Raw genomic sequence first — 12,038 nt, forward strand, 5'->3', positions numbered from 1 at the left:
GAATTGGTGGGTTTTTGTTAAATGTGAGCCAAAATCATCACAATTAAAAGAACCAAAGACTTAAACTACTTCAGTCTGTGTGTATGTGAATTTATGTGAATACACGAGTTTCATAATGTGTGTTGAATTACTGAAATAAATGAACTTATCCACGACATATCTAATTTATTGAGATGCACCTGTATATATATATTATTATATAATGTATAGTCAAAAGTATAATAATAATATTGTAAAGTATTTTCACATTATATATTGCCTTACAGCAATGCTTTTCTCTCTATGCGCAGATGGAGTATGACCCCACCTACAGTTAATGCCTACTACAACCCTACAAAGAATGAGATGGTACTTCCAGCTGGTATACTTCAGGCTCCCTTTTATAGCCATGCTTGGCCAAAGTAAGAGTCTCCCACTAACAAAACCTCTCCTCCTTAAGCACTAAGGGAGACTCGCTTTTGCTTATTCAACCCATTTCTATCTTTTTGTTATTTTTTTTATTTTTTTTTTTTTTAAAGAAAGGCAGATCACATCTACTTGGTCTTGTAGTCAGTACATGTGCACTTGCATTATCAAGTTGTTTCTCGGTTGTTTTCTAGAGCTATGAATTTTGGTGGCATTGGTGTGGTTATGGGTCATGAGCTCACCCATGCCTTTGACGACCAAGGTAAAGAAAAAATCTTCATACTACAAAGAATGAAAAGTTGTTGGGTGATTCTCACTAAACCTGTCAAGAAAATGTCCTGGTCTTATTTAACCCCAAATCAATACAATAAATACGTTTTATATTTTTCATAAAGAAAGTGAAGCCTATGTTTAATACCATAAAGTATTTTTGCATTGTGACATTATTTTCAGGACACTTAAGCATATTTTACCTCCTAATTCTCATTACCGTAACATATCTGAAAGTTTTACTTTTACTATTCTTTATACTTTTACAGTATACCCATTATTTGCAATGATGATTCTCATTACCAATACACAGTCATTTGTTTACTGTACTCTAAAAAATAAAATAAAATAAAAAATAGGTGCTGTGTGTACAATTTTATTTATAAATTTTTTTTTATTAAAAGCAGCGAAAAATAATTATTACTATGATGTATAAATACTTTACAGTTTATAATTCTTTTCACGTTGCGGTAATGACAATAAGATAATTACCATGTTGTGGTAATGAGAATTGGGGATTAACAGTAAATAAAACTATCACAAAAATAATGTTACAAATAAAAAATCTTTGTTTAAATAGGTTTCATTTTCTATATGCATATCATATAAATTCTTCATTTGATTTAGAAAGGATTTCCTTTAAAAAAAAAAAAAAAAAAATTATAGTCCATATGTTTCAAAGGATATTTCTAAAGGAGGTACATTAATGATCTGTTAAGCATTATAGAAGGTAATAATGTTTCTTAATGTTTAAATGTTATTAATGAAATACATTTTGCTTTTGCAGTATATCAAGGTCTATTTTTAAGTCTTGAGTCTGTAAAGTTCAAAAACCCGCACATTAGATGGTTGTTTTAAATTATGGGTTGTGCACAACCACAGGAAAACTATATACCCGAGTGGTTGCTGTGGTAATTGTGTATGCTTTAATTAATAATTAATATGCTAGGATGAGTCTCAACTAATCACATCAATTTTGAAACATCTGTGTCAAAACTTACCTACTTGAGCCATGTCTGTATGACCATTGAGTATAATGCCTGTTATAAAACAGTGATGTATATTTGACCCACAGGAAGAGAGTATGATAAGGATGGTAATTTGCGTTCATGGTGGAAAAATTCTTCGGTGGAAGCTTTTAAACATCAGACACAGTGCATGGTGGAGCAGTACAGCAACTACAGTATCAATAAAGAACCTCTCAATGGGAGACACACTTTGGGAGAAAATATTGCAGACAACGGGGGCTTAAGAGCAGCTTATAAGGTTTGTAACGGAACAAGACAACCAGAATTTAAATCATTCTAATTTAATCAACAAATTTGTTTTGTTCATCAGTGAGTTAAAAAGGGACGAGGAGCCATTGGTGACTTTCCATAACAATGACGCGCTATGGCGTATGACGTACGAGAATGTGATGCGAAAGGCATTACAATCTACATATTTCTCTAGTTGGCGGCTTTGATAACTTTGGGGCCACCGTGATCCCACCTCGTTGAAAAGCCTTGCAGTGTAACCGTGTACCTCCAGCCACTCTCACACATTCTTTCCATTGGCTGAAAAGTCATAGGTTACAGAGCAGATGCGCAAAGCATATGGCCAGCGGAGACCCTGTGTTAACCTCTCTGATGGGAGGAAAATAACCGTTGACACTTTTTATTTGTGCTCTGTGTGCAGTGTGGCCTGTAGAACTAGATGGGTAAAACTTTGATGTTGGCTTTACATAGCTTGCTAGATGGATAGATTGAGAGATCAAGAGAGAGAGAGAGCAGATCAAAGCCTTTTTTTGGGTTTGTTTACATTTACATTTATTCATTTGTAAGATGCTTTTGATCCAAAGCATCTTACAAAAGAGATTTAAACATTTGACAGTTGGAGTTTAAATAAACTAGGGATGTGCACGAGTAATCAACTTAACTAGTACTCGTTCTGCACCAGCTAGTCGACTGTTCAGAACACTACTTGAATATCGCAAATTTAGATTTCTTTGTGTATTTGCATGCCGTGGGCAGCTCTGGATACTGTATTTTCCCTCTGAATCTCTCACCAAATCTCGCAGTTACAATTGAGTCCACTGGGGGATGCTGTGGCTGTGTGTCGTCGAGGTGTTAGATGAGAGAAGAAAATGCCATCGTGTGTTTAAAGCAAAGCCTTGTGTAGTTTGTAATATTTTTATTCTTATTGAATTTTACTCTATTTGTATTTGGTTCTTGTTTGAGTCATGCAAACCAATGGACGAGCTTTTATGGTGGAAAGAAACTGTGAAGTGGTACGAGAAACTCTGAAGCTTATCAGACCGGTATATGTGTTAAATATCGCAACACCGGCAGAGCGCATTTTATAAAAAAAAACTTTCACTACTTGTTTTTCTGAATAATAACGTGAAATTATTAAAAAAAAGCAAAGTTTGTAAAAGTTACCTTATTTTGAAACCGTTCCTGGTAACGTTTGTGAATAAAAACTAAATATAAATTTCACGTGCGTGTCATACTTGTTATTTTTAACTTGTATTTTAATTTACGGGTAATAAATTACTAGTTTTTTACTATAAAATTACTCCAAAATGCCCATCCCTAAAATAAACAAGCATTCCATTGGCCTAATTGAACATTCCGTCAAAAATATACCATTTTTGATCGTTCGCTGTGCAAAAACTGTAAGTCTGATTAGTTAGAAAAGACATGGCACACTATTTTAGAACAGTTTGAAGGTCTGTGCCGAGTTTGGAGGATGCATCTTAAAGGAATAGTTCACCCAAAAATTCTCTCATCAATTACCCTTATGCCATCCCAGATGTGTATGGCTTTCTTTCTTCTGCAGAACACAAATGAAGAGTTTTAGACAAATATTTCAGCTCTGTAGGTCCATACAATGCAAGCAAATGGTGACCAAAACTTTGAAGCTCCAAAAAGCACATAAAGGCAGCATAAAAGTAATCCATATGACTCCAGTGATTAAATCCATGTATTCAGGAAGAAATCCAGTTGGTTTTGGGTGAGAACAGACCAAATATAACTAAATTTTCACTATGTCCCTGTTTACATCTAGAATTAAGATGCGTCTCAGGTGATCCGATCACATGTGGTCAGGTGAGACACATCGCTGTTTACACCTGGTCGCTTAAATGCTTCTCCTAAGACCACTTGTGTTTTGGATTTTTAAGGTAGGGTCTCTGTTTTTTGACGGCATACATTAATCACTATGTCAGTGTGTTACTACATGAAGTGCAACAAATTAAGAAAACACGAAGAAAGCGCGAAAGAAACAGCGTGCTGTTTCTCCCAGATGCTGTTGAAATTTAATCTAAGCACAAACGCAACATTTCAAGCAGAATTATCTGTTATTTTAGTGTATTACCTGTGTTAAATGAGCTTCAGGTGTGTATGTATCTGCTTTTTAAAATGTTTCATTTTTTGAAATTTATTTTTTTTTAAAGCTGCCTGTAACCGGCAAAGTTTAAACTCTTGTTTTACCACAGCAGTTGATTGACAGGTGAGGGGTGCCGCTTCACTGCTGCTGGGACTCATACGGAACGGAATAGCTTTTATACCTCAAATGTGATGTGGTCACATGCATTTTTGACCACATTCGTATATGGTTTTTGTGATCCGATCACAAAACATTTTAGACCGCGTTTACACCTGTATTTAACCCTGCATCTGCAGTTTCCTTGGCAAAAATGATTTCAAGCTTGACTACACTTCCTAGTGCCATCTAGCTCACACACACACACATATATATATATATATATATATATATATAAACATACACTGGCAGCCAGTCTAGGGATTTTGAAAAAAACCCTAAACAAAGTTTGCAGAATACCAGTAGGTTGGCTCTGTCAAGCCAACATAACAATTAGTGGTCTGATGTTATCCTGCTTGCTTTGCAGGCCTATGTCAACTGGATCAAGAAGAATGGTGAGGAAGCCACTCTGCCTGCTCTTGGCATGACTAACCATCAGCTGTTTTTTGTGGGATTTGCTCAGGTTTGTGCCTCCCTACATTTTTACAATCAGTGATCACCACTATAAAACTTAGGAATGGTGTTATGAGTCCTTGAAAATGTTCATTTGGTGTAATTATTAGTCTTATACTGTATGTTATCACAAAGGTTAAACTTGTTGCTGACTTGTTTATCATGTTATGTCAATTCTGATCTCAGGCTTCCCACCCTTTCTGACCAGTGAAATTGACTTTTGCATGACCTTTCCAGGCATTTGTGATTATTCTATACAGATTTTTAAAATTAATTTTGACCAATTTGCTAATGAATCATTTAGACTGATTTGTTATGAGCCGTTTTGACCCATCATTGGCCCAAATAATGACTCCCTCACAAATCGGACATCATTATGACTTGCAGGCAAGTTTTAGAGGCTGTTCACTGAATTCATTTTTCCTTTTTTTCTATGTAAACATGCAGTAGATGGACGTCTTTGACTGCTGCGCTGCGTCTCGCTGTTTTTGCAGCATCTTGCACTGGAATGCCGTGTTTCTTTAGATGCCGTGCCTGCTAAAAAGAACTTTGCGCTCTGTTATATACCTGCGCTCTGTTATATTCGTTGTGCTGCGTCTAGTTTTTTAGTGCAAGAATGTGTTTGGTCTAAACGGCCCTTTGCTCTACATGAGCAATATCTATCTGATTAATTATTTTTAGAGCACAGGAAACTAGAGAATCTACATTCACAATAGACATTTCTATTACTTTTAAGATTTTATCAATTATAAACAAAAAAACACCTTAGCAACTGCATAGAAATGGCCCTGCAACTACCCACAACACGCCTTCTTTAAAATTATAGTAATCTACTTTTATCCTGTTATGGTCTAACATATGACATTTGCATTTGGTTCCTATCTGTGCAGGTGTGGTGTTCAGTTCGGACACCTGAAAGCTCACACGAGGGCGTTATCACTGACCCGCACAGTCCGTCACGTTTCAGGGTCATTGGCACCATCTCCAACTCTCATGAGTTCTCGAAGCACTTTGGCTGCAAGGCAAACTCACCTATGAATGCCAAACGAAAGTGTGAGCTGTGGTGACAGTGACTGGAATGAGCATGTCTGCTCTGCAAGATGGTGAAGTTTTGTTTTCACCACAAATATGTTAAACGACCATCTCAGCTTGCCTTGTCTTTTGCTGTATGTGCCAAAATGCTGGTGGACTTATAATGGACTGCATGTTTTCCAGCAGTTATTTGCGTCTGAATGGCGAGTTGGTGTAAGTAAAGGCGCCATGGAACTCTTTAAAATGGAGTTTAATCTTATCAAAACACTGGAAATAAAGTTAGTGGTTAACTGTAATGGGAGAATGAATTGCAAGTCAATTTTTGTTTTTTGAATGAATGCCTTTTTTAATAAATGCTTTTATTTTTCTAATGGGAAATATTTATGTACTCTGTTACATTGTTGGTGCTCTTTTCATTTTTCTTTTTCGCCAACTATTGTGCAACGTGTTTTGGAACATTGTCAAATAAATTTGCACACATTCTTGATACATGGTTACTTTTCTCATTTTTATAAAATGCTCCCTTCACATCTGATAACCAGTGCAGACTGGTCTGTCTGTTAAGATCATTTATCTCACAATGTAATTTAAATGATGTTAAATGAATGAGCACTGTGTATAATGTGAGCAGTATGCAAAGTGTTCTTTTGGAATTATTGCTGGACCACTATAAAAAAAATAAAATAAAGTGACATATTGAATTTTTAATGGAAGAAGAATGGAAATTGCAGCTTTGCTAATCTGAATTGCTGTATGTTTACTTTTTGTTTGTTTGTTTTTTTTTCTCTACAATTCTTTTTCTAGAGGCTTGAGGGGTAAAAGTTTTCTGCTGCCCTTCAAAAATGTACTGAAACTTTCTTTTGATATAGTCAAGGTTTATGGTAATGAGCACCCACAATCCTGGCATTATTATTTTTTTTTAGTCCTGGAAATTTTAGATGTTTCTATACCTCTGAGTGTGTTGAAAAGTGCCAGCCTACTTGACAACTTTGTAGAGTGCAAAGTGTTTTATTTTAATACACTTATTAAAAGTCTTATTGTACAGCACTTTGGTCAACAGTTGTTGTTTTTAAGTGTCATATATAAATGTGACTGACTGATGGAGTACATTAAATAAAAAAAATACTCATACTAATATACTATATATAATAAAAATAAGAATATATTTAAATATGTATAAATATATACAGTGTGTATATATGTGTATAAATACAGTGCTGGACAGATTACTTGTGAATTGTAATCAGGTACTGATTACATGACAAAATGCAACAAAATCTCAATTACATTTTTGGGGTAATCTAATCCGATTACTTTTGGATTACTTTCAACATAATTAGATTTTATTGTATGTCACATGCATTTGAGTACAATAATCATTTTAACATAAAAGTACAAAAAGGAAGGAAATGTATTCCAATCTTCATTACTAACAAATAGGGCCTCACAAAAAGACCTCCTTAAGACATTTTTAAAAAGTGCATTAAACATTACATGAATGAAATAAACATTAAATCTTACAGCAATGACAGTGCATGGCCAGAGTTTATAATTCAAAACACTGAGACATCGAGTTCATTTTAATTGCATAAAACAAAAGCAGCATAACGAACATTAATGACAACAGTCAACATAAAATGAACGAAAATTAATGACCAAAAAAATTAACAGCGACAACATTGCCTAGGTCAAAGCTTTTCCAAAGCTGAGGTACATATCTTACTGTTGTAGTGTAAAAGGAGCAAATGCTCAAAATGTTCGAGACTATTGCGCTTCGGGGGTAAGAATATGATGATATTGATATGAAAATTATCAATAAATTATTAACAATTTACTGCCATTACCTTGTTAATATGTAATCATGTAATCTATAAAAAAGTAACTGTAGTCCAATTACGAGTATTTTAAAATGTAATTTAATTCAATTACATGTACTTGATTTTTATAATCTGATTGCAGATGGCATGTAATCCATTACTGCCCAGAACTGTATGTATGTATGTATGTATGTATATATATATATATATATATATATATATATATATATATATATATACACATATATACACTACCGGTCAAAAGTTTTGAAACACTTACTCATTCTTTATTATAATTTTTTTTTCTTCACATTTAGAATAATAGTAAAGTCATCAAAACTATGGAATAACATAAATGAAACTATGGGAATTATGTTGTGACTAAACAAAATCCAAAATAAATCAAAACTGTGTTATATTTTAGCATCTTCAGAGTAGTCATCCTTTGCCTAGAATTTGCAGACATGTACTCTTGACATTTTCTCAACCAACTTCTTGAGGTATCACCCTGGGATGCTATTTTAAACAGTATTGAAGGAGTTCCCATCTATGCTGGGCACTTATTGGCTGCTTTTCTTTATTATTTAGTCCAAGTAATCAATTTCAAAAACTTTTTTTTTTATTATTACATTTTTGTATTATAATGAAATAAATTAATGTGGTGGCACAATTATATTTTTTGTCTACAAAACTAATTTCAAACATTTAAGCATACGCCTTCAGATCAAAAGATTTTTAAGATCATGAGAAACATTTCAGTCAAGTGTTTCAAAAGTTTTGACCAGTAGAGTATATATATATATATATATATATATATATATATATACACACACACACAGTACTGTGCAAAACGTTTTAGGCACTTAAGATGTTTCACAGAAACATTTGTCTTAAGGTGGTTATTTTTATCTTCAGCTTTAGTGTGTCAATAGGGAAAATATATTTTAGACTCCCAAATATTACTTTTGCAAATAGAAAATTTTAGAATAGAAGAACAGGGCGCTCTGCAACAGATGGCATGGCCCCCACAGGGCCCCCCCACTGAACATCGTGTCATTCTGGGATTACATGAAGAGACAGAAGCAATTGAGACAGCCTAAATTGATAGAAGAACTGTGGTGAATTCTCCAAGAAGTTTGGAATATCCTATCTGCCAACAACCAAAACTGTGTCCAGGTGTACCTAGGAGAATTGGGGCTGTTTTAAAGGCAAAGGTGGCCACACCAAATATTGATTTAGCTTTTTATGTTTATTGGACTTTGTATGGTGTTAATTGATAAATGAAAACTTTTTATGCCATTATTTTTTGAAGACATCCTCATTATGCAACATTTTTCACAAGTGCCTAAAACTTTTGCACAGTACTGTGTATATATATATATATATATATATATATATATATATATAGTGTGTGTGTGTGTGTGTGTGTGTGTGTATAATATATATATATATATATATATATATATATATATATATATATATATATACTGTTGTTGTTATTATTATTTATGTTATTAATATTATTTAGTATTTTCCATGAGCTCATTTTCCACAGTTTATGAGTTCCAATTCTCAAAATGGGCTTACCGACAGATGTCGCTACTTACACACGTATTAATGACAACAGACAATTATAAAAATGTATCACCTTAGTGTCTCTATTATGAATTTTACCAAATCAGCATAGGTACTCTAAAACATCAGCAAACATATATGCCTTATTAATGTTGAAGTTTATATAATTGTTTCTCAACAGTACGCAATATTTAAAATAGGTGGCAGAATTTTTTTTAAAGGTGAAATTGCCGTTTTAAATTCAATCATCATATATCACTGTGCATTAAGACTCTTTTGTCTCTTTCGCCGTTGACTGATCGCTTGGAATGTAACAGAGATGCATTTCATTGTGTAAATGTGGCGACTGCCTTTATGACGTCACTCCGGTTGGCGTAAGGTGCAGCCGAGCGTCTCCGAATCCACCCGACGTTTTCCGAACCGTCCGTCCAGCCGGACTGTTGGAATCAGCCGCAGCAACGCCATGTTGAGTCTCCATCAGAAAATCTTGATGATCACTATGAGAAATTCCTACAATGCGACTCGCTGATGTGATGTTATCGAGCAAAACGGAGGTCATCTGAGGATAAGGAGAGCGTAAGAAGAATTCAACCAGGGTGGCAGGAGGGGGATACGAACCCCCTTACAGTCCCCATGCATAGAGCACCTACAGCCCCCGACTTCAGTGATAAAATGACTATTTTGTTCTACTAACATCCAGATCTGATGAATCAAATCCATGGCATAAGGATATATATACACGTTCCGGCCTCCGTAGAGAGAAGAAACGGTCAGAAATCTTTGGAACGCGTGACCGTTTGCAGCTGCGTATTGTTTGTTTTTGTTTAAATTCCTGCAATGAGTTTGCCACAGAAAGTCGTCCCGAAACCGACTGGACCTGTAACCGGACCGGCACCGCCAACCCAGCTCCGCGCAGCGCTGACCTCCGTGTCGTTACCACCAGGAGCTCAGAGCGCTGCTCCGCCGCCAGCCGTGCCGCCTACCCAGTATCCTTCACTAATAACAAAGCCCCTTGTGTCCCATAACGGTTATCAATGGAGAAATCGTATATAAGCGCATCACCGGACTTGCTATGTGTTTACATTTTGAATTCGTGCGTAACTTGATTGAAAGATGAGATTAGTGCTCAGAGGTTGATTGCTAGTAATCGATAATATCATAAAATAACGGTGATGATCACCTGTGTTGGTTCATTGTTTTGAAATTGAGAGGAAAGAGGCTGAGTGTTTGGTATCTGATGATGGGAGTGTTACGCACGGGTTTCCTCTAGGCACTTGCTTTGTTCATTGAACTTCACAATCCCAGCTTTGTGTTTACATGGTCATCACAGTTTCATAGCTCTCAGAATCTGTCTTCATTCTTGTTACTTCATACATGCTGAATTTCCTAGGGTTGTGTTTCTAGTTCTGTTATCCTAACTAACAATTCTTGGTTCCCAGAATGTTCCTAGAACGTTAGAACTTGGTTCCAAATAAAAATAACCAAAAATGGAGAACGTTCTGTGTTTGCTGCAGGGTGCTGTCTTTGTTTATAACAGTATGCAATTATATTTCCCCCTTGAGAATTATGTTTAGGTTTTCCCTCACTGATTGGAAGTGAAATTTCACCATTTGCAAGCTGTTTTTTTTTTTTAATTTTTTTTTTATATATTTTTTTTTTTATCTTAGCATCATGATAGCACATGCACACTTTACAAGCAAACAAGTTCACAAAAAGAAGTTTAGCACAAGTCATTAAAAAAATGGGTAAGAAAAATGAATGTAGTTCAGAGAAAAGGTATAGCATTTTTTTTATTTGCAAATGTTATGTAATTCAGTGAAATTCAATTGTAAGTGTGGCTTTAAGGAATATTCCATTTTCAATACAAGTTCGGCTCAATCGACAGCATTTGTTACAAAAATACATTTATACTTTTTTAATTCACTTTTTATTTTTTATATTTATCTGGGTTACAGTGAGGCCCTTACAGTTATGGCTGGGTATTGATACAGATTTGCCGATTCAGTTCTGATTCACAAGCTCTCGATTCGATTCAGATTTCGATTCAGTGTCGATGTTCATATGGGTATATTTCAGTTATAATGTCCCTTTCGCTTATGAAAGAAATTCTCTCCCAGCTAATGCTGTTAATTATACAGGGGACCTTCTAACTAGATACATTCGAAAATATGAATTTTACTAATTTTTCATCATTTTAGTCACATTTTGACTTTTGAACAAATCCATGTATTCAGTCAATAAATATGATAATATATTGCATATATAATTTTTTGTTACATGTTTATTGTTTAATAACATAATTTGTACTATTTACAAGTATCTACATTGATTTGTTGAACACGTGTTAAAAACCGCTACTGTCTCTTTAAGAAAACCGGCATTTCTGTAAAAAAAGCGTCTGTAAATTACCGCATGTTAACGAGAGACTCGAATGGCTTTATCTCATGATTAGAATTAAATGTTTCTTTGTTGTCTTTGATCTGTAGCAAACAGAAAGGATATTAAAAGAGACATTATTCATTGACAAATCAGTTGCGTGGATCTTGTCTTTGGACACACACGGAACAAGTTTTACTCTCAACACGCAGTGAAAGGATCTCGCTGCTGAATATTTCACCACTATACTACACAGTTACTTGTGAGTGAAATCTAAACATTTACCAGCCGGTTGCCAAATATACACATTGTAGTCACATAGCAAGATGTTTGGTTGCTAATGCAATCTTGGGATTTAAGAATTGATACTGAGATCGTTCAAACAAAGATCACGATGCATCGGAAAATCGATATTTTTACCCACCCCTACTAACAATGGAAGTGAATGTGGTCAATCCATAAACGTTAAAATACGCACTGTTTCAAAAGTATCGCCAAAAGATGTAAACAATATGCATGTTAACATGGTTTTAGTGTGATAAAATTGCTTACTAACCTTTTCTGTGTAAATTTATATCCGATTTT

General features: G+C 34.8%; 2 protein-coding genes across 5 annotated transcripts in view; both read left to right on the forward strand.

The window, feature by feature from the left end:
• ece1 (endothelin converting enzyme 1) overlaps positions 1-6,732 on the forward strand; it is a 41,179-nt gene extending 34,447 nt beyond the window's left edge. For both annotated transcript variants that reach the window (XM_051672821.1, XM_051672819.1), the window contains 5 exons: positions 291-401; positions 600-667; positions 1,751-1,941; positions 4,568-4,663; positions 5,544-6,732. In XM_051672821.1, the coding sequence (XP_051528781.1) occupies positions 291-401; positions 600-667; positions 1,751-1,941; positions 4,568-4,663; positions 5,544-5,720 (643 nt within the window). In that variant the 3' untranslated portion in view covers positions 5,721-6,732. The remainder of the gene's footprint in view (positions 1-290; positions 402-599; positions 668-1,750; positions 1,942-4,567; positions 4,664-5,543) is intronic.
• A 2,254-nt stretch (positions 6,733-8,986) lies between these two features.
• The window catches only part of eif4g3a (eukaryotic translation initiation factor 4 gamma, 3a), an 81,336-nt gene continuing 78,284 nt past the window's right edge, over positions 8,987-12,038 (forward strand). For 2 of the 3 annotated variants that reach the window (XM_051672765.1, XM_051672767.1), the window contains exon 1: positions 8,987-10,063. In XM_051672765.1, the coding sequence (XP_051528725.1) occupies positions 9,915-10,063 (149 nt within the window). In that variant the 5' untranslated portion in view covers positions 8,987-9,914. The remainder of the gene's footprint in view (positions 10,064-12,038) is intronic. The other variant, XM_051672766.1, reaches the window with a different exon arrangement.

This window comes from Myxocyprinus asiaticus, chromosome 35 (genome assembly GCF_019703515.2).
Source record: "Myxocyprinus asiaticus isolate MX2 ecotype Aquarium Trade chromosome 35, UBuf_Myxa_2, whole genome shotgun sequence".
NCBI classification, from domain to species: Eukaryota; Metazoa; Chordata; class Actinopteri; order Cypriniformes; family Catostomidae; genus Myxocyprinus; species Myxocyprinus asiaticus.